Source organism: Notothenia rossii, assembly GCF_949606895.1.
Source record: "Notothenia rossii genome assembly, chromosome: 7".
Taxonomy (NCBI): domain Eukaryota; kingdom Metazoa; phylum Chordata; class Actinopteri; order Perciformes; family Nototheniidae; genus Notothenia; species Notothenia rossii.
The window spans coordinates 3,417,998-3,441,811 of NC_136905.1; the positions used below are offsets into that span (position 1 = coordinate 3,417,998).

General features: G+C 39.6%; 1 protein-coding gene across 1 annotated transcript in view; it reads right to left on the bottom strand.

Annotated features, from left to right (window-relative positions):
* The window catches only part of LOC307047701 (uncharacterized protein), a 31,865-nt gene that overhangs the window by 6,511 nt on the left and 1,540 nt on the right, over positions 1-23,814 (bottom strand). Inside the window, exons 2-17 of the mRNA XM_079694824.1 lie at positions 20,746-20,830; positions 19,105-19,170; positions 17,866-17,981; positions 17,447-17,581; positions 15,799-15,852; positions 15,653-15,706; positions 14,568-14,621; positions 14,300-14,353; positions 13,812-13,865; positions 12,067-12,120; positions 11,761-11,814; positions 10,229-10,282; positions 9,714-9,758; positions 3,846-3,899; positions 3,716-3,769; positions 3,533-3,586 (exon numbers count right to left, since the gene is read on the bottom strand). Of these exons, the coding sequence (XP_079550950.1) occupies positions 3,533-3,586; positions 3,716-3,769; positions 3,846-3,899; positions 9,714-9,758; positions 10,229-10,282; positions 11,761-11,814; positions 12,067-12,120; positions 13,812-13,865; positions 14,300-14,353; positions 14,568-14,621; positions 15,653-15,706; positions 15,799-15,852; positions 17,447-17,581; positions 17,866-17,981; positions 19,105-19,170; positions 20,746-20,830 (1,041 nt within the window). The remainder of the gene's footprint in view (positions 1-3,532; positions 3,587-3,715; positions 3,770-3,845; positions 3,900-9,713; positions 9,759-10,228; positions 10,283-11,760; positions 11,815-12,066; positions 12,121-13,811; positions 13,866-14,299; positions 14,354-14,567; positions 14,622-15,652; positions 15,707-15,798; positions 15,853-17,446; positions 17,582-17,865; positions 17,982-19,104; positions 19,171-20,745; positions 20,831-23,814) is intronic.

The following is a 23,814-nucleotide window of genomic DNA, read 5'->3' on the forward strand; positions in this document are numbered from 1 at the left end:
TCAGATCTTGTACTTGAGTAAAAGTAGAAGTACTCAGATCTTGTACTTGAGTAAAAGTAGAAGTACTCAGATCTTGTAATTGAGTAAAAGTAGAAGTACTCAGATCTTGTACTTGAGTAAAAGTAGAAGTACTCAGATCTTGTTCTTGAGTAAAAGTAGAAGTACTCAGATCTTGTTCTTGAGTAAAAGTAGAAGAACTCAGATCTTGTAGTAAAAGTAGAAGTACTCAGATCTTGTACTTGAGTAAAAGTAGAAGTACTCAGATCTTGTACTTGAGTAAAAGTAGAAGTACTCAGATCTTGTACTTGAGTAAAAGTAGAAGTACTCAGATCTCGTACTTGAATAAAAGTAGAAGTACTCAGATCTTGTACTTGAGTAAAAGTAGAAGTACTCAGATCTTGTACTTGAGTAAAAGTAGAAGTACTCAGATCTTGTACTTGAGTAAAAGTAGAAGTACTCAGATCTTGTACTTGAGTAAAAGTAGAAGTACTCAGATCTTGTAATTGAGTAAAAGTAGAAGTACTCAGATCTTGTACTTGAGTAAAAGTAGAAGTACTCAGATCTTGTTCTTGAGTAAAAGTAGAAGTACTCAGATCTTGTTCTTGAGTAAAAGTAGAAGAACTCAGATCTTGTAGTAAAAGTAGAAGTACTCAGATCTTGTACTTGAGTAAAAGTAGAAGTACTCAGATCTTGTACTTGAGTAAAAGTAGAAGTACTCAGATCTTGTACTTGAGTAAAAGTAGAAGTACTCAGATCTTGTACTTGAGTAAAAGTAGAAGTACTCAGATCTTGTACTTGAGTAAAAGTAGAAGTACTCAGATCTTGTACTTGAGTAAAAGTAGAAGTACTCAGATCTTGTACTTGAGTAAAAGTAGAAGTACTCAGATCTTGTACTTGAGTAAAAGTAGAAGTACCAGAGTGTAGGAATACTCTGTTACAGTAAAAGTCCTGCATTCAAAATGTTCCTCGAGTAAAAGTAGAAAAGTATTCTCATCAAAATATAGTGAAAGACAGTAAAAGTAGTCGTTGTGCAGATTGGTCCATTTCAGAATAATAGATATGATATGTTTTATAATGATTGATCATGAAAGTGTTCTCAAAGCTGGTAAAGGTGCAGCTAGTCTGAATGACTTTGTATACTGCAGGGTAGCTGGTGGATTTACCTTAAAGACTCACGTTGAGGTCAGAGTGTTTCCATGTCAGATTTAAAGCTGACTTCTTCAGAAAGTCCACAACAAGTTCTCAGTTATTTGTATTTCCCTTTCAGAACTGGAGCTTTTCCCCTCAGGGTTTTCCTCGTTGACATGTGATCAGGTTGGACAGCCAATGAGAGACTTCCCGTTATAAAAACATTTTAAAAGACTTGTTTTGGATTCGGGATGTTAAGACAGAGCAAAGGAGCGTCCATTGTATTCAACCATCGAGATATAATTACGATAATCAACATGTAGATAAAACAATGTAAGGTATGTTTTTAGAAGAGTTTTCCGGACTCCAAATTTCTTCATCTTTCATTTTAAGTATTTTTTAAACTTTCAACATCTCAAGTTGAGTGTTTTCAAAGCGTGCGTCCATGTCTGCTGTCTCCGAACACATGGTTCAACAACATGCGACAGACGTTGTGTGCGTGGTAGTCTGAACAGGACAGGGCTGTTTCACTTCCCTTTCTTTTAAGGCCTTGACATTATAAATATCCTTTTTTTAAATGTCAGGGGCCTCCCCGAAACTGCAGCTTTATACATTTCACAATACAGATTTAGAAACCACCCTTTGTGGGACTGTCCCCGTACGAAAAGAGAAAGGTGTAGGTCAAACAACAATTACCATCTGGACTTTCAGGATCTAAATGACCCCTACTGTCTGGAGATTTTTTCACTTCCATAAAACTCATCGCTCCTTCTGGTCTCATCTCCAAACAATGAATATACAGTAGAGGAGGGAAAATAACTTTGAGCACATTTTCCACCTCTAAAGACACACTGGTTTTAACGAGGGCTTTCTGAAGTGTCCGCATTCGGACGTTTATTTACCTCAAATTGAATTTACAGTGATTTACAGACGTTTTTCCCCCATGTAAGTCAATGGGAAAGAGTCTTTCTGGGCCCTGTGGCGTCACTCAACCTTTATATATACACTCTACACATCATACATTTACAACGACAGCAAGTCGATTATAAACAACAACAACAAAGCGATACAAAAAAGAGGCAACTTCATCATAAAAGCCAAAAAAACGTAGATAAATTAGGATGATTAGGATGTACAAATGGGGCGAAGCCTGCGAGCTAGTTCAGGAAGTCGACTCGAGCACCAATCATACATTACCACGTGACGCACCTCGTCCCTCTTACAACCAACCAAACACATGTTGCTGCTGCTCGCCTGCCCCCCACCACCCCACCACCACCCCAGCTTCCACCCCAGCTTCCATCCCAGCTTCCACCCCAGCTTCCACCCCAGCTTCCACCCCAGCTCCACCCCACCACCACCCCAGCTTCCACCCCAGCTTCCACCCCACCACCACCCCAGCTTCCACCCCAGCTTCCACCCCAGCTTCCACCCCAGCTCCACCCCAGCTCCACCCCAGCTTCCACCCCAGCTTCCACCCCAGCTTCCACCCCAGCTCCACCCCAGCTTCCACCCCAGCTTCCACCCCAGCTCTACCCCGCCACCACCCCAGCTTCCACCCCAGCTTCCACCCCAGCTTCCACCCCAGCTCCACCCCAGCTTCCACCCCAGCTTCCACCCCAGCTTCCACCCCAGCTTCCACCCCAGCTTCCACCCCAGCTTCCACCCCAGCTTCCACCCCAGCTCCACCCCAGCTTCCACCCCAGCTTCCACCCCAGCTCCACCCCAGCTTCCACCCCAGCTCCACCCCAGCTTCCACCCCACCACCACCCCAGCTTCCACCTGTCGGCTCGGGGGATAGTTATCTAATCATCACTCAATGTTCTTTGTAAATCTGTGGAGTGATGAGGCTCGAGCCTAGACGCCAAACTCAAACTGTATACTGCTTCTAATAAACATGTTAACAAACACGTGAGTTGTCTGACTGAAATATATTACAATTAGAAATCTGCTTAACTTATTGGAATAACGTTCCTTTCTTAGATGTTCTTTCTAAATGTGCAATTAATTATCTCTCTAAGAAGTCTGTAATAAAAAGGCTGATGCACTCCCAATCACAGAATAAAAAGGAGGCAAGCAAACAAACAAAGTGTTCGTAGCTAGAAGCGTTTGGAGCTGGGACACTGGACATTGTTACTGTGAAGGTAACCGCTCATGTTTATTCAATATTTAAATGAAAGAAAACCTAATTTTGATAACTTTGATTTAGTTTATTCTCTTTAGATATTCTGTATATACTTTTTTGTCTTTATAAATATTTTTGAGCTTTAATCAACCGACTACGCCTTTGTTTACGGACGGACAAAGAGAACCCCGTCACGTTTGTATTTCCACAGTTTTGTAGCCCAGCACACTTGATCATGTGTTGGTCTGGAATTGAACCGGTGTCTTTAGATGCACTCACCCCAGCACCCACTCTGCCTCGAGGTCCCTTCACACCGCCGTCTCCTTTACTGCCCTGCAGAACCAAAGGAGACAAGAGGCTGACGAGAAGTACTCACATGCATTACTTCAATAACAGAAATAAGAGAAGACAAGACAAGACAAGACAAGAGAAGACAAGACAAGATAAGATAGTGCTTGTTACCTTGTATCCGAACACCCCCGGCTCTCCGCTCACCCCGGGGACTCCCATCGGACCCTGAGGAAGAAACCAGGAAGAAGTTCAGATGACAGTTTGTAGATATATTTTTTCACTCTAAATGTAATGAACTCACGTCTTCTCCGGGGACACCGTCGCTGCCCGGCAGGCCGCCGTAACCTTTGGTCCCCTGATGGAGACAACAGAGACAACATGACATGAGCAGAGAGAAAACGAAGCTTAACGCAAGTTCAATCGAGCCCCCTCCCGAAATATACCTCCGCTAATTGAAAAACACAATAGAGTGGTGCAGTGACGAGTCCTAAAACCAGGAAGTGAGTCAGCATGTCATCACTTCCTGTTCCCTCGTCTCAGAGCCAATGGGATCTCTCCATAGGGTTTTGGAAAGTATCTGGACTAAGGTCTGTGGTTGAGACTCATGTAAGAGATGGATCACGTTTTGTTCTACACATTAAATCCATCAGCAGTGACCCCACTGGGGATCTCTGAAGAGTGGACGTGTCTGAGAAACGATGGTTGTTACCAAGTGGCTGAATAGGACTACAGAAGTTGTGGAGGTCGTTGTACGTCATTACGCCGAACACGTAAACACTCCTCTAAGTTAGTTTCTGTTCTGCTTGAAAGCAAGTCCCTGCCTCCTGCAGACTGTTCAAACAAACGCTTCAACTCGTTCCATTTAGAATCTGTGTGTTTGAATATGGATCTGAAGTTGGCGTGACGTTGAAGCAGCGACCGTGCTGTAGTTCCTTTATAGCATAACGTTAGCATTTTGCTTCTGGCGACTAGATTTATGATTAGAACATCATAAAAGTAGGGTAGACATGTGGAGATTATCCGGCTGAACAAAACGTGCATTTATCAAACAGGTTTGTTTTCCACAGATCTTATTTCCAGCTATTTTCCAAAATCCTCTGGAGAAATCCCGTTGCTTTTTTGTGGAGGGAACCAGCAGCTTCCTTCAGGGCTTTAGGACGCGTCACTGCACCTCTCTGTTACGTTCATCTGTGTGTTCTCCACAATAAATACATATTGGTAAATCAAAACAAAGCCTCTCCTGATTGAAACACTGCACAGAATACATGGATATCAGTAAAACATCCAATAAAAAGCTGTTTACTTTGGTTATTCCCAGTAAACGATAAGAATACAAATATTAAAAAAGTAAATATTCCTATATTTCTGCCTAATCTTTGGCTTTAGAGTCATCGGTGAAAAAGTGCTGAATCAACCTGTTTAAGACGTACTAACCAATTAAGCTTGATTGGTTGATTTCATAAACGTAAAAATAAACATTTATTAAAAAAAGTTTATGTTGTAATTACTCCATAATCAAGGTTTATTGGACAAGTGCAACATTTGCCTTAAATGGATACATAAATCAAAGAAGTCTAATGTAAACGGTGTATGCACTCTTTCCCCAGGCGGCAGCCTACAACATGGATAACTCTTTAAATGTATTTTCGTAGTGAACGTCTTGCCGGCTTGAATACCAGCATTCATGTATTCTAAAACAGAAAGTGAGTCGATCATCACATCATTTGTTTATCTCAGCAATATGACCTCAACATAATGAGTTATATAAATACATGGTGACATCTCTCACTTTTACTTTTAGTTTTACTTTTGCCGAATTCATCAGTTTTTTGTTCACTTTCACTTCAACTTACTACTGTATTCTTCTATTTGCTTCAATTGGCGAGCACATTGTACATGATCACACAGCAGGAGAGGACTCTTTAAAGTAGAGACACTACATACTGACATACACCTGAACATCAGCAGGAGAGGACTCTTTAAAGTAGAGACACTACATACTGACATACACCTGAACATCAGCAGGAGAGGACTCTTTAAAGTAGAGACACTACATACTGATATACACCTGAACATCAGCAGGAGAGGACTCTTTAAAGTGGAGACACTACATACTGATATACACCTGAACATCAGCAGGAGAGGACTCTTTAAAGTAGAGGCACTACATACTGACATACACCTGAACATCAGCAGGAGAGGATTCTTTAAAGTAGAGACACTACATACTGATATACACCAGGACATCAGCAGGAGAGGACTCTTTAAAGTAGAGACACTACATACTGATATACACCTGAACATCAGCAGGAGAGGACTCTTTAAAGTAGAGACACTACATACTGATATAGACCTGAACATCAGCAGAAGAGGACTCTTTAAAGTAGAGACACTACATACTGATATACACCTGAACATCAGCAGGAGAGGACTCTTTAAAGTAGAGACACTACATACTGATATGCACCTGAACATCAGCAGGAGAGGACTCTTTAAAGTAGAGACACTACATACTGATATACACCTGAACATCAGCAGGAGAGGACTCTTTAAAGTAGAGACACTACATACTGATATACACCTGAACATCAGCAAGAGAGGACTCTTTAAAGTAGAGACACTACATACTGAAATACACCTGAACATCAGCAGGAGAGGACTCTTTAAAGTAGAGACACTACATACTGATATACACCTGAACATCAGCAGGAGAGGACTCTTTAAAGTAGAGACACTACATACTGATATACACCTGAACATCAGCAGGAGAGGACTCTTTAAAGTAGAGACACTACATACTGATATACACCTGAACATCAGCAGGAGAGGACTCTTTAAAATAGAGACATACTGATATACACCTGAACATCAGCAGGAGAGGACTCTTTAAAGTAGAGACATACTGATATACACCTGAACATCAGCAGGAGAGGACTCTTTAAAGTAGAGACATACTGATATACACCTGAACATCAGCAGGAGAGGACTCTTTAAAGTAGAGACACTACATACTGATATACACCTGAACATCAGCAGGAGAGGACTCTTTAAAGTAGAGACACTACATACTGATATACACCTGAACATCAGCAGGAGAGGACTCTTTAAAGTAGAGACACTACATACTGATATACACCTGAACATCAGCAGGAGAGGACTCTTTAAAGTAGAGACACTACATACTGATATACACCTGAACATCAGCAGCAGAGGACTCTTTAAAGTAGAGACACTACATACTGATATACACCTGAACATCAGCAGGAGAGGACTCTTTAAAGTAGAGGCACTACATACTGATATACACCTGAACATCAGCAGGAGAGGATTCTTTAAAGTAGAGACACTACATACTGATATACACCTGAACATCAGCAGGAGAGGACTCTTTAAAGTAGAGACACTACATACTGATATACACCTGAACATCAGCAGGAGAGGACACTTTAAAGTAGAGACACTACATACTGATATACACCTGAACATCAGCAGGAGAGGACTCTTTAAAGTAGAGACACTACATACTGATATATACCTGAACATCCGCAGGAGAGGACTCTTTAAAGTAGAGACACTACATACTGATATACACCTGAACATCAGCAGGAGAGGACTCTTTAAAGTAGAGACACTACACACTGATATACACCTGAACATCAGCAGGAGAGGACTCTTTAAAGTAGAGACACTACATACAGATATACACCTGAACATCAGCAGGAGAGGACTCTTTAAAGTAGAGACACTACATACAGATATACACCTGAACATCAGCAGGAGAGGACTCTTTAAAGTAGAGACACTACATACTGATATACACCTGAACATCAGCAGGAGAGGACTCTTTAAAGTAGAGACACTACATACTGATATACACCTGAACATCAGCAGGAGAGGACTCTTTAAAGTAGAGACACTACATACTGATATACACCTGAACATCAGCAGGAGAGGACTCTTTAAAGTAGAGACACTACATACTGATATACACCTGAACATCAGCAGGAGAGGACTCTTTAAAGTAGAGACACTACATACTGATATACACCTGAACATCAGCAGGAGAGGACTCTTTAAAGTAGAGACACTACATACTGATATACACCTGAACATCAGCAGGAGAGGACTCTTTAAAGTAGAGACACTACATACTGATATACACCTGAACATCAGTAGGAGAGGACTCTTTAAAGTAGAGACACTACATACTGATATACACCTGAACATCAGCAGGAGAGGACTCTTTAAAGTAGAGACACTACATACTGATATACACCTGAACATCAGCAGGAGAGGACTCTTTAAAGTAGAGACACTACATACTGATATACACCTGAACATCAGCAGGAGAGGACTCTTTAAAGTAGAGACACTAAATACTGATATACACCTGAACATCAGCAGGAGAGGACTCTTTAAAGTAGAGACACTACATACTGATATACTGAACATGATGAAACTTAAAGCAACAGAGAATACTTTAAGACCACAGAAACCAAAGCAGATTCTTTGCTGATGACTGTGTGTGACACTAGGTGCTCTCCAGAGGAACATAGTGAGAATTGTTTTCATGTTAACTCACTTTCTGTTTAACTCTGATTACATGATCTGACCTGAAACGGTCCGGTCTAAATCAGGGCTAGTTATAGAAAGTGAAACTAAAAAGACCCCTGCGGCACTTTTGGTATTTTTTTTGACTTTAAGTGGAAGTTTCTAAAGCATTTTGTTGCATAATGAGAAATAATGAAACCTACTGGAAGACTCATCCCAAAAAAAAACAAGAATTCAAAAAGTCTAGAAATTAACACACATCACTTTTGATCTGTTCCCCGTTCGTAGAGTTATTTCTTATAACTGCTGCTTGTGAAACACGGTACACACATTACCTGTAGAGTTGTGGGTTACTATCACTTTAAAAAGGTTATTTCCACACACACACACACACACACACACACACACACACACACACACACACACACACACACACACACACACACACACACACACACACACACACACACACACACACACACACACACACACACACACACACACACACACACACACACACACACACACACACACACACACACACACACACACACACACACACACACACACACACACACACACACACACACACACTAAATCATGAGTTATGTCACATTGTGTTCCACGTGTTGTCATAGGACACAGTCTCTAGATCTACTCACCAGCACAGCAGTGTTCAACGAGGGGAGGCGAATGTTTGTCTTAATATTGAGTTTGAGGCGGATTATATATTTTAATCTGATTACATGCAATGCTAAAATCAGTCTGAAGTCCCACTAGCGCCACCTGCAGGCTGCAGTGTTCATTGGAGAAGGTGTTTACCTCCTGTTGGGCTGTTTGGGGGTTCCCCTCTGCTGCAGTGTGTTGGATCTGTTTTTCTAACCTTAACCTCAACCCTCTATTGAACTCCTTTGTTTACTTCAGCAACACAGTGACATCACAATGAAACACGCGCATTTCTATTGGCTAGCGCTCCGACACATAGGCTAAGGGGCGGGACATCCATGTTATTCTTAAACCAGTTAAGGAGTCCCCTCTCCTGTAGTGTGTTCTAGGTGTTAGTGCATGTAAATGGTCTGCAAAGGCCTCCATTGGACTCCTTTGTTTACTTCCGGAACACAGTGACATCATTATGAAACACGCGCACTTCTATTGGCTAGCGCTCCAACACATTGTACGTGATAGGCTGAAGGGGGCGGGACATTTCTAAGCAGTTGGCCAATCACAACAGAGCCGGCCAGCTAACCAATCAGAGCAGACTGGGCTCTGGTTTCAGACAGAGGGTGAATGAGAAAAACAAATAAAGATTTTTGAAAATGACAGCATGGAGACATGTCACGACCATGACCCACTTTTCTTTGCAGCCCCTGGTTATTAACAGCATCCTAAAAAGGACTTAGAGACACTGGCACTGACTCACACTGACTCATTCATTCAATTCAGTTCAGTATTCCCTCATTGGAATGTACTGTGTTGTAACAGGAAGGAGGTCATCGGGAAACTAAAGATCCTTATCATGAACCCACACCAGTGAGATTGAGATCTACCTCACGATAACCTGAGGGATTTTTTATGATTAACTATTGTAACAAATCTAATACAGAAAGTGTGTTTGTACCTTTGGTCCGCCTGGTCCAATGGAGCCAGTCTGTCCATTGTAACCCTGAGGACAGCAAACAGGAAGCAGGTTAAAAATGCAAATCAGAGCGACAAGGAAAGGTACTGTGGAAAAAAACATTCAATCTGGAGCACTGGTTCGGAAACGTCACGCCGGATGAGACTCATTTCCCCACGTTAGTAACGTCACTCTTTAACAGAAGGAGACCCTGAAATAACTCCCTTAATCGTCATGATGGGAAACAGAATGAAGCGTCCCAACTAATTGAGTTAATGGACGCAAGTGATTGGACGTTTTGATCATAATTTAATTTAGGCAATTAAATATCAGTTGTGTGCTTCAGAGTAGATTCAACTATTTTCCTTGCGACCTAGGATCCATCTTACATTTGGATTTCAGACAAAACAACCTAATAACGTCTCAAATGTTAACGAATTCTAATATTTGACTGAAAGTTGCTAGTATTTATTTGTGTATTACATTGAACACAGTTAATGATTGAGGATTTTTCTCACAGTGTATCCTCGGTCTCCGACGTCTCCTGGAAACCCGGGAGCTCCGATCTGACCCTGGGTAGGAGAACAGAAGATTAGAGACTCTTTATAACTTCAGCGCCCTCTGCTGGTGAAGAAGAGGTGCAACAAAGCTCCAATATGTTTGCTTTCTTTTACAAATATTGAAGAACAGAGTCACATTTGATGGCTAAACAGCACACTGACAGGTTGATTGGGTCTCTAGGTGAACTTGTGTTTCTAAATGTCAGCACTGTGGTCTTCTGTCGGTGAGAGTTATTATAAAAATGAACTTTAGTCTGCAGTCCGGCTCATATGTTCTGGTTCTTCTCCTCATATCAGAGCATCTTCACCACAAGACTCAACAGCAGGGGTGTTAAACTCAATTTCATGGCGGGCCACATTCGCATTATGGTTGCACTCAAAGGGCCGGTTGTAACTTTAAGACTATATAAAAATACCTATATAAATATATCATATATATAAAATAATGTATTATATCACATTTTTGCCTCTGCATTGGATTATTATCGGATAGGGGAATATCTTCATAATCAACTACGTCTGAAAGCAGAAGTCTAGGGCAAATAATTGCAAGTCTTTTCAGTGAGAATGTCACAAAATGATTTAAAAAGAAAAGCCAAATTCTGGAAAAAAAGTCACAATAAAAACAAAGAAGTGACATTTTGAAAAAAAGTAATATTATAAAAAAAAGGCAAATTCTAAGAAAAAAAGGCAAATTCTGAGAAAAAAGTCAAATTTGAGATGCATTGTGGGAAATGTAGTTTATGGGCAACGTGTAAAGCGGCACGTAACCGTATAATAAACATATTCTTTGCAAGCTCTTGTGGGGCCACATAAAATGAAGTCGCGGGCCGGATTTGGCCCCCGGGCCTTGAGTTTGACACCCCTGCTGTAAAACCATCTGATCACTGCAGTGGAGCTGAAAATGATCTCAAATGAAATTCATTGTTTACAATACTTTATAAATTCTTACTTGATTCTGAAATTCTCAGAGCTCAGACTTTCTTTCAAATCTCAAAATTCTGACATTTTCTAAAAACCACAAAGAAAATGTTTTTCAAACACATTTTTCACAGTTTTTCTCAAAATGCTTCCTTTTTTTCTAAAATCCTACAACATTTTTACTTTTTGCAAATGTTACATTTTTTTAATTCGCACTTTATTTTTAAATTTTCTAAATTTGCACTTTAACGTTCAAACTTTTTTCTCAAAATCATGACATGTGTACTTTTTTCTAAAAATGCACAATTTTTCAGAAATTTGCTGAATTCTTATTTTATTTGGAAACATTTTTAATTCTTACTTTTTACTCAAAATCACAACATTTTTACTTTTTTTCTGAAAATGTCAAAATTCTGAATTGTTCCTGAAAATCGATCTTGGTCTCACCTTCTGGCAGTGAGAGTGGTAAAAGGGGCGGGGCTATATTTTGTATATTATTTCAGTTCAATTAAGGACATTTTTAATCTATTTGTTGTGCCATTTATTTGAATCTTCTTTAGTTTTCATACCTTCAGTCCGTCCCGTCCAGTCGGACCCTCGCTGCCTCCGTCCCCAAAAGACCCCTGAGCAGAAAGAAAAACACAGAAAATAGAGTTCAAAACAAATGCTGAAAAACATAAATCTAAAACCCAAATAGAAAACATCAGCTGCAGCAAAAAAGATGATTATGTGAAGTCACAAGTCGTTATTTGTATTTGGAAAACGGGTTAAAAATCGAACCGCTTTGACGAATAAAGCTTTACATTCAAATGTGAATGAAAGTAAAATAAATCCATTAAACATTTCAGGTAAATATCAGAAGTGTAAATCCTTACCTTGATCCCTTTACCTCCACTCGGTCCTGAAGAGCCAGCCTCACCTCCAGAGCCCTGACATACAAACACATACATAACAATACATAAACACTCGCAACGTGCATGTGTGTGTGTGTGTGTGTGTGTGTGTGTGTGTGTGTGTGTGTAATGCTGACTTTGCATTTAAAATAAACTAATAACAACAATACTGCATACACTTATAATACATGTCATAAGGTTCTTGTTTATATGTTGTTATTTTTCTTTGTTTGTTGTGTACTTATATGCAATACACCGTATATACACCGTAAACAGTGGTGCAATATATACTTCCACCTGTAATACCAACACCTGGTGCTATATCACTAAACTGTTACTGGATAGGAATTGTGTAAATTGTGTAATTTCTAGTTTTATTAGTAATATTTCTATGCATGCTTCTTTGTTTATTTGATGCTATCTTTGGCTCTGTTCTTGCTGTAACAATATAAATGTCCCGTCTGTGGGATTAATAAAGTTATTCTGTTTCTGATTTTGATAATATCTGTGCTCATCGTTGAGCCTGAGCCTCTCCTTGTTTGTTCCTGATGACGCTACAAACAAAGCTAAGTTAGCAATGAAGTCAAATAATTTCATACGAGCAGTTTGGAAAAATGGAAATTGATCAAAAAGCATTTCCTTCCGCGTGTTGTTTAACAGGCTGCTGGTAAACCCTTACAATCACCAGCAGCCTGCTTGTTGTTGAACAGCAGGTGGAGCAGCAGACACTCCGGGTGGTTTCCAACACCGTGAAGGAAAACATCCTGGATCAACAGATCACAGATTAACATCTAGAGCTCCTGCCTCTCTCCACGTTGACTGGATGAGAAACTGTTCTGTGGAATCCTTCTGCAAACCTAAAGGTCCCCTGTTACAGTCTTCTTCATCAATACTCTTTTGATCCAAATCTCAAAATTTCGACTTTTCCCCCAAAATTTCTAAAAACCTCAAAAGAAAATTCTCAAAATCATAACATTCTGACTGTTCTCCAAAATTCGGACTTTTTATCAACATTTTGACTTTTTATCAAAATCTAAAAATTCAGACTTTTTATTAAATTCTAAAAATTCTCAATTTTTATAAAAATCTCAAAATTCAGACTTTTTATTAAATTCTAAAAATTCTCAATTTTTATAAAAATCTCAAAATGCAGACTTTATTAAGAAAATTCTCTTTTTTTTTTTTATTCAGATTTTATTTTTTTATTTTTGAAAATTCAGACTTTATTTAGAAAATTAGAACATTCAGATTTTATTTTTTGAAAATTCAGACTTTATTTAGAAAATTAGAACATTCAGATTTTATTTTTTGAAAATTCAGACTTTTATTGATCAATACATTACAGGTTTCAGAACCTGTCTCTGACTAAATAACACTCCACTCTCACTGTGTGCTTTTATTTCTTGATACACAAAGAAGCCTGGTAGATTGATTGATTTTGCATTTACAAATTTGATGAGCCAATTTAAAGTAAAGACATTTTATATGCAAGTTGTTTCCTTTTCTGTTAATCCGAATATACATTTTTCTACTGATTAACTTTCCATTTTATGTTGAATTGAAAGATGACTCTTAGTTTGAACGAAGTCAAACACACAGCGCCGCTCTTAACTTCCACCAGAATCTTTATTGGGTTTAAAATATGTGTGTGTGTGTGTGTGTGTGTGTGTGTGTGTGTGTGTGTGTGTGTGTGTGTGTGTGTGTGTGTGTGTGTTGTGTTTCCTCACAGCGACACCAGGGCCTCCCACTCCTCCTCGGGGTCCCTCCATCCCGACGTCCCCCTGGAAACACATTTCACATTTTAATAAAACATGAATCTGCTGGAGCTGGTGAACTGGTGACAAACACTGTAACCCAACCACGAAGTATTCAGGCGCTATACTTCAGTAGAAGGGCCAACACTTCACGGTCAAAATACTTCATTACAAGTCAAAGCCCTGCAAATCTTACTTGAGTAAAAGTACAAACGTTTAATCAGCAATAAGTATTTAAAGTATACAAAGTAAAAATAATCACAGTGCGGAAAATATATACAATGATATTTATATATGTGTTATTTGTAGAAAAAGGTAGATAATAAGTAGCATTTTATTGAAGTAAACAGCTCAGTATACTTTGTGTGTGCGCATGTGTGTGTGTGTGTGTGTGTGTGTGTGTATTGTGTGTGTGTATTGCGCATGTGTGAGTGTGTGTGTGTGTGTGTGTGTGTGTGTACCTTCAGACCCAGCACTCCCTGCTCTCCTAGGTCTCCTATAAGTCCAGGTTCTCCCTGCAGACGGGAAAAGGTTCAGTTCATAATGTACTCAAATAGTTAGTTAATTATTTATAACGTTCCATAAAGTCTAATATTAGCTTGTACTGTTTGATAAGAAGACTCTAGAATCTATGAGGCTCAACATCACATTATATTACTGCTTATTATAAAACGTTGTCAGTTATCAAAGGGTTGTTTTCTTAATTGCTCTAACTGGTTTTAAACTCACCATGGCTCCAGAGAAACCAGAAGCTCCGTCGTCTCCTTCAGCTCCGACGTCGCCCTGTAGGAGGAGAGGTCAAAGAGAGGTCAGAGGTCAACGAGAGGTCAGAGGTCAAAACTACACAAATAAAGAAGCTGGATAAAAACAGAATGATTGAACCCAGAGGCTCAGCAGGTAACACACACAGGGTTATATGTTATTCTAAACCATGTCAAGGTGTCCCCTCTCCTGTAGTGTTCTATAGGTGCTAGTGCGTGTAAATGGTCTGCAGAGGCTAAACTCCCTGTGTTCCCTCCGGAGGGAGTTTCTCCCCAACACACTCTGACCCGAAACGCCTCCATTGGACTCCTTTGTTTACTTCCAGAACATAGTGACATCCCTATATAACACTCACGCTCCTATTGGCTAGCGCTCCAACACATTGTACGTGATAGGCTAAGGGGCGGGACATCTCTAAGCGGTTGACCAATCACAACAGAGCCGGCCAGCTAACCAATCAGAGCAGCTCTGGTTTCAGACAGAGGGTGAAAAGAGGTGCTGCAGCACAGACAGTATGAGAAACATAAAGAGCTTTTTGAACATTAAAAATGGAGACATGTCCCAGGAGGGCCCCTTTAAAATAACTGCTCATTCTCACTCAAATTTGTATAAAATGACAAAAAAGACCAGTTTTTTTACATGTAGTTTAATTTGTGTATTGTTTTCTGTCTCTTTTTATAAAATCAAAGAATGTTTTGTGTTTCATTTTAATGTTCGTTTGATGGAAAAACACCCTCAACTTACGGTTTGTTTTTAAATCAATGTATTTAATTATGTTTTAAATATAGTTTGTATCTGACTTGTATTCATTCGTCAGCGTTGTGTCCTTTCCCTTCGTACAAATAGTAGTTCAATTGGACTTTTTTCAAAATGTTCCCCTTCCTTGTTTTCACTCTCACTTTTGTTTCCTTGCTTGCCGTTATCTTCCTTTTCATTTTCACTTCGCTTGTTCCTCTATCGTCCCTCTCACGTTACTTTGACACAGAGTATCTTTGAATATAGCTTCATGAATGATGGTGGTGTCAGGGATGCTGTGAATGTGATTTCCTTACCAATGGTCCGGTGTCTCCTCCTCTTCCTCGAACCCCTTTGGTTCCTTTGTAACCCTAAAAATAAACAAATCACAGATGAAACTCAGATGGTTCCTTCCTGTGTTGTTTCTCAAACTGAATTGAATGGCAGTGTTTCAGAGCGTCACCTCTCGGCCTTGAGGCGCTGGCTCTCCAGTTTGACCCTGCAGGCCGCTGGACCCCTGGAGGAGGAGAGAGATGGTCAAGACAGACTTTATTCAAGGACAAGAAAACAAACTGAAAAGACAATCATTTTCAGATCTATTTCAGAAATGATACATCCAACACATACAAAGAGTTTGTCTTGGTGTTTTTGGTGCATACGTAAACATACACCCAAATAAAACAAAAATTAAAACACTGTTATGTGCTTTAGGCCCCGTCCACACGGAGATGAAAACGAACCGATGTCGATATCAACAAATGTCTTCCGTCCACACGAGACTGCTCGACCCGCTGGAGACGCTGCAGTACATATGCCGGGCCTGTAAGTGGCGCTGTACTTCCGCCACTAAATTCCGTCATTGTTGCTGGCGAAACGCATCAGCAATGACGTGGGGGTGAGCAGGAGAGGTGGGGCTATGATCGTTTAGGGCAGGGGTTCTCAAACTTTTTGTTTATGCGGACCACTATTTATTATAAATGATTTTCGCGGATCACCTCGTATGCAAACCGTAAAAATAAGTACATATATAAACTTAGTGTTAAAACGCCAATATTTTATTATAGTTCATTATAGACAATCAAAAGTAAATTGAAGCCTATCTGATACTTTTATGACCGGTGTCTGTCTGAGTTGTGTATGTTTCTAAAAGAGGACGGCGGACTGTTTTAATTAGGTCATCCCAAACAATGCCACAAGGGCGCACGCGCAGTGCACGGGCAGACAGGTCTACAAAAAACTACCGCTATGCTTAGTCCTACTTTAGTTACTGTGCTGCAAAAAGCAGACGGTGCTGCGCTCAACACACACAGATTCAGAACCATGGAGACACTGGCATATAAGTAACATAAACAATGTATAGGCCTAAATTGCATAAAGGCTTGAGCTACAGTATTGCAACTAAGCAGACAGCGCTGCTTCTCTCTCTCTCTCTATCTCCACTTTCAAAATCTATTTAAATCTAAAAACAAACAAAACAAAATTCCCCTGAAATTAAATTATTAAATAAACGAAACGAAAAATATAGCCTACTCAGGGGTGGATCTAGGGTGGCAGGAGATTTTGAGGGGTAGCATCCCCTGGCAGAAGTATATGCTGATTTAATCGCAGTCATATCAATATAATGTATTAATATAAATGTAATTAAAGTCAGATGGTGTCTTAGACGAGGCAGTGATATCATAAACCTGTTAATGTACGCATTCAAACACTTGTTCTGTTACCAGCTGTATTCACCTTGCAGGTGCAGCTATGTGGCTTTGATCCTGGATAAAGTGTTTAAGTCATGGATGTTTAAAGTTTAACTTCTTCATACGTCAAATATTATAGTTAACTTTTCATTCAGGAAGTAGGCTATACCACCCCTTTCATGTGAACGCGCACCTAACTAGATAGGACACGGCTGGCTTGAGCGATCCACTTGATAACCCGTGTCGTAGGACCGTTTAGCGAGAGCGCGTATGTTTTGGATTAGGCCAACCGGCTAACTGTACTACGAAGCCGGTTCAACAGACCCTGGATATGTTTGAGTTAGCCGGTTGAGAGAGGTGTTGCACGAGTCGATGTGTTCACTGAGAATAAAGAGATTATTATGGGATGGAAGCAGTCGGTACCTTTGGTCCAGCGAAGCCAGCGAAGCCGGGCTGTCCGGGCTCGCAGTTGCAGTCCGTCGGACTCTCGCCGAGGTCTGCGTCGTCTCCCGACTCTTCAGATACACCGGTGTCCGGCCCGGCCGCACGATACGGGAGCTGAACAAAACAAAGATTAAAACTAAAGTAACCAGCCTGTGTTCAACATGTAAGAAGTAGAAAGTACAGGTATTTGTGTTCAACATGTAAGAAGTAGAAAGTACAGGTATTTGTGTTCAACATGTAAGAAGTAGAAAGTACAGGTATTTGAGTTCAACATGTAAGAAGTCAAAGTAAAAAGTCGTCAGGAAAATAAGTAGTGGAGTAAAGTACTGAAACCAGAAACATGTACTTAAGTACAGTAACTAAGTACTTGTAAACCCCCCCTCTCTCAGCTTTCTCACCCGCATGGTCTCCGTGTCCTCCTTTGCGTAGTGCGACTCGGCGGTGGTGGCGTAGGGGAAAACGTCCTCAGTGATCATGGTGACCTCAGTGGGCTCCGGGTCGTACGGGTCGTACTCTGAAGGCAGAGGGGGAATTCATTTATAGTTTGATTAGCGACATGTGTTAAAGGTCACCTATTGAGCAAAATCCACTTCTACATGTCTCTTTTACATCAACATGTGTCCCCTCTTCTTCATGTCTCTTCTACATCAACATGTGTCCCCTCTTCTTCATGTCTCTTCTACATCAACATGTGTCCCCTCTTCTTCATGTCTCTTCTACATCAACATGTGTCCCCTCTCCTTCATGTCTCTTCTACATCAACATGTGTCCCCTCTTCTTCATGTCTCTTCTACATCAACATGTGTCCCCTCTGTGGAAAGAGACTCTGAATCAGATCTGATCTGATCAGATTTTGGCCACTTTATGATGTCATAACGATGTGTAACCATTAGCCAATCAGGAACCAATGTACTGATATGACGTAATATCTGAAATGTGAGCGGGCTTTAGACCGACGACCCTATCAGAAACATTGCAGACGTGTTCTGGACGTAATCTGGTCTTTGTTTAAATTAGCATGCTAACACTCAGAGCTAACCTGCTGGAGAGAGAGCATGTGAAGCAGAGCGGGGAATTCATTTATTTTCGATTTGATTTATTTAGAATGTGAAAAACAATAACACCAACCGAGAATTATGATACTGTACAAATCAAAGCAGTATTAAATTGATAAACAAATATATTATTGACTTACAAATTATATTTAAACAAATGATCTAAATTACACATCCGAAAAGAAGAAGTTCACACGTAGTTAATCTCACCCCTTCTCCAAAAACTCAATTTTTCAAACATTTTCTTTTAACAAAATGTACATCTGATTGAATGTCTACATACAATAAACATTTACAATTATAAATAGATTATATCATTATTACTACAATATATATATGATTATTTTACGTTATATGTCATATTTGATAATACAAATATAAAAGACTATCTTTTTACATCCACCATCCAAAATACATTTGTTATTAAAAAAACAAACAAAACATAAAAACAACAAATAAATAAATAAACAAATACATAAAAGAGGTAAATGGTTATCAAGACAAATAAATAAATCGTAAACCCAGTTATGATTGAATAATGTCATCTAGAGTGTTATTAGCGACACGTGTCACCGAGCTCACCTGGCTGAGGAGAGGCTAAGCTGTCGTAGCTGTCCACCAGCGAGCCTTCATAGGTGTGTTCCTCACCTACACACACACACACACACACACACACACACACACACACACACACACACACACACACACACACACACACACACACACACACACACACACACACACACACACACACACACACACACACACACACACACACACACACACAGAGAAAAGGAGCCTCAAAGACAAAATCGCTTCTATAACCATATATGTAAAATCTGCAGTCAAAAAACCCTAAACTAACATCTACATTTATAAATATATATAAAATGCCTTTCCAGAAACAAACTCATACAAATGCAATGTAACACCAGATATCTCTCTATCTATCCATGCATATATCCATGCAGTAGTACTCTCTGTGGGCTGTCTAATTTAGGGTCGCTTTTAAAGATTTAGGGGACTCTGGATCCTCTCAATTGGAGAGATTTCTTATTTATTTAATAAGAAAGTAGAGATTATAATGTTCATCTTGTGCTCTCTATATCTAATGGTCCAACTCTACTCATGGTAGTCAGAATCAGTCCACAGAGAGCAGATATGATCACCCTCTGGTTAAAACTGACACTCTTGATCCTGAACATTTCAGAAATGGATTCCAGATCCTCAATAACCTCCTAAAGCACTCCAGAACTGTCCAAATCAGCCAAGACATTTTCATCAACTACTGTCCACTTTGGCTGTTGTCACGATTATTGTGTTATGTCACGTTTTTAGTTTTGTATGTCTTGTAATGGGTTTATTTTGCTGTTCTGTTCTCCCTGTCAAGTTTTCCTCTTGGTCTATTGTCTGCTCCTTCTCTCTGTGTTTTCCCTGGTGTGTCTGATTGTCTGATTGTGTTCACCTGTTGCCCTTGTGTTTCCCCTGTCCTTAGTTTCCCTGGTGTGTCTAGTTGTCTGATTGTGTTCACCTGTTGCCCTTGTGTTTCCCCTGTCCTTAGTTTCCCTGGTGTGTCTAGTTGTCTGATTGTGTTCACCTGTTGCCCTTGTGTTTCCCCTGTCCTTAGTTTCCCTGGTGTGTCTAGTTGTGTTCACCTGTTGCCCTTGTGTTTCCCCTCCCCTGCCCGGCTGTTTCTCGTCTCGTGATTACCCCTCCCTGTATTTAGTCTCGTCTCTTCCTGTGTTCCGTTTTGGTTCATCTTTTGTTGGTGACTGTGATCACCGGGGAGTGTTCTGTTTGTCCCAGTTTGATTCTTATCCTTGAAATAAAGGTATCATCAGTATTAGGGTCCTGCTTGCTTCACTCACCGTAACAGCTATAAAGTCAAAGTCAACTTCATTGTCAATCTTTCAGTTTGTGTGTACAGACAGAGAGATCAAAATACAGAGGAATAAAAAATACAAATATATAAAAATATGTATACAAATATCTATCTGCATATATATACACAATCAACAGACACACATTAAAGACATGAATAACAGCACAACAACCTAATGTTGATTAGTGCAACTCATGCAGGTTAGCATCCGGCAGTTTCCAGGAGCTGGAGACCCTGCTCTACATTTATATCATTACACTTTGGGGTCCTCAACATTGAGGGGTTCACAGTACAAGCGAGTAATATGATAAATAAAGTGTTGTTCCAGCAGCAGCTCTGACCTGAGTGGTTTCCAGAGAGTTCCTCCTGGCTGAGAGAGGAGGAGACGAAGATGAGCAGCAGCAGCAGAGAGGAGAGGAGAGACGCCTGCAGGAGACACTCTGAGTTATTATACATCTGTGTGAGGAGGTGGGAAGTAACTTAGTACATTTACTCAAGTTCAATTAGGAGGTACTTGTACTTTACTTGAGTATTTCAATGTTATGCTACTTTGTACTTTTCCTCCACTGCATGTATTTAATCCCTTCAGTTACTTTACAGATGTGGATGAATGATGGTAAATCTAATCAAGTGTTAAATCAGACTTTAGTTCCACCTGGAGTAAATCCACCAGCTACCCTGCAGTATACAAAGTCATTCAAACTAGCTGCACCTTTACCAGCTTTGAGAACACTTTCATGATCAATCATTAGAAAACATATCATATCTATTATTCTGAAATGGACCAATCTGCACAATGACTACTTTTACTGTCTTTCACTATATTTTGATGAGAATACTTTTATACTTTTACTTGAGGAACATTTTTGAATGCAGGACTTTTACTGTAACAGAGTATTCCTACACTCTGGTACTTCTACTTTTACTCAAGTACAAGACCTGAGTACTTCTACTTTTACTCAAGTACAAGACCTGAGTACTTCTACTTTTACTCAAGTACAAGACCTGAGTACTTCTACTTTTACTCAAGAACCAGACCTGAGTACTTCTACTTTTACTCAAGTACAAGATCTGAGTACTTCTACTTTTACTCAAGCACAAGATCTGAGTACTTCTACTTTTACTCAAGTACAAGATCTGAGTACTTCTACTTTTACTCAAGTACAAGATCTGAGTACTTCTACTTTTAGTCAAGTACAAGATCTGAGTACTTCTACTTTTACTCAATAACAAGATCTGAGTACTTCTACTTTTACTGAAGTACAAGATCTGAGTACTTCTCCTTTGACTCAAGTACAAGATCTGAGTACTTCTACTTTGACTAAAGTACAAGATCTGAGTACTTCTACTTTCACTGAAGTACAAGATCTGAGTACTTCTACTTTTACTCAATAACAAGATCTGAGTACTTCTACTTTTACTGAAGTACAAGATCTGAGTACTTCTCCTTTGACTCAAGTACAAGATCTGAGTACTTCTACTTTTACTCAAGTACAAGATCTGAGTACTTCTACTTTGACTAAAGTACAAGATCTGAGTACTTCTACTTTGACTAAAGTACAAGATCTGAGTACTTCTACTTTGACTGAAGTACAAGATGTGAGTACTTCTACTTTGACTGAAGTTCCCTCAAAGTTCAGTACTTGAGTGAAAGTACTCTCGTCTTCAGGTGAGTCTTTGTGTTCTGAAAGAGGAGGTCGGCTGAAAAGCTGCAGAGAGCAAACGAAAGGCAGCAGGACCTCCGGGGCCGAGAGGAGAGACCCTCCACGCTCATCTCAAACATCAGAGTTAAACGTTTCGTGGCATTCACCATTTTAACATTTGAGGGTGTTTCGTTCTGACGGGGCTTAATACTGACATGTTTTCTTCACCTAGCGATATCATTGATGCCTAAATTGAGGAAACATCATCTGGTAAAATAAATCTTTTACTTTTCCAAACTAATGTCCTGTTAAAATAAGATTTATGATGAATCCTGAAAGAGAAAGGCCCAAACAGCCGAGAGATGAAATGAAACCTGTCATAATGAGCAGAAAGGAGACGGACACAGAGAAAGGCTCCGTGTGGACGCAGAGTGAATTCCTCTGGTTGTCTTTAGGAGCTGTTATCACTCCTGTGTGTGTGCCGGTCGCTAAACTTATACTCACATGTTATTTCAAGACCAAATCAAAACATTTCAATAACATGTTGTGGAGAAATACCCGTTGTAGTGAACACATTGTAAAGCAGTTCAGTAAACTGTCCTTTTCTCAAAGTGTAACGGAAAAAATACAATTACAAGGAAAGTAAAGAGAGAGACATCAAATACGCTAACATCGTAATAAAGAACTCAAATTATTAGACAACGATAACAGCTGGTATTTCAACACGTGAGGACCAGTTGACACCATGGAGGACACTCAGAAACATGTCCAGTTTAGAGAACAGCTAAACCGAGACTCTGACACTCAAAATGTCCGTCTCCGGACTCGCATCACACGGATCGAGGAATCCACGATACGAATATGAGCTGTTGAAAAGATAAGAGTCAAATTCACCTCACTTTCCTTTTTGTTTGCTTTCTTACATTTAGGTCAACATAATAGCTTTCTGAATAAAGATAAGTGGAGAGGAAGACTTTCAGCACAACGGGAGGAGACGGATTTATACACGATGTCATATGTTAACAAACAACAACATGGTTATCATCTTTCTGCTCAAGGTGTTGCATTTAAATTAATGGCATTTTTCCACTTCTAAGTTCCATTTATTTTAATTTAATTGTACTTACAATTTTTATCACCCTTTTTTACCTTTCCCCTCTTGATTTCACTAAGGGGATTTAATCACCTTCCCCAAAAGCAAACAGCTTTGAGAACACTTTCATGATCAATCATTATAAAACATATCATATCTATTATTCTGAAATGGACCAATCTGCACAACGACTACTTTTACTGTCTTTCACTATATTTTGATGAGAATACTTTTATACTTTCACTTGAGGAACATTTTGAATGCAGGACTTTTACTGTGACAGAGTATTCCTACACTCTGGTACTTCTACTTTGACTCAAGTACAATATCTGAGTACTTCTACTTTTACTAAGAGATAAGATCTGAGTACTTCTACTTTTACTCAATAACAAGATCTGAGTACTTCTACTTTTACTCAAGTACAAGATCTGAGTACTTCTACTTTTACTCAATAACAAGATCTGAGTACTTCTACTTTTACTCAAGTACAAGATCTGAGTACTTCTACTTTTACTCAAGTACAAGATCTGAGTACTTCTACTTTTACTCAAGTACAAGATCTGAGTACTTCTACTTTTACTCAATAACAAGATCTGAGTACTTCTACTTTTACTCAAGTACAAGATCTGAGTACTTCTACTTTTACTCAAGAACACGATCTGAGTACTTCTACA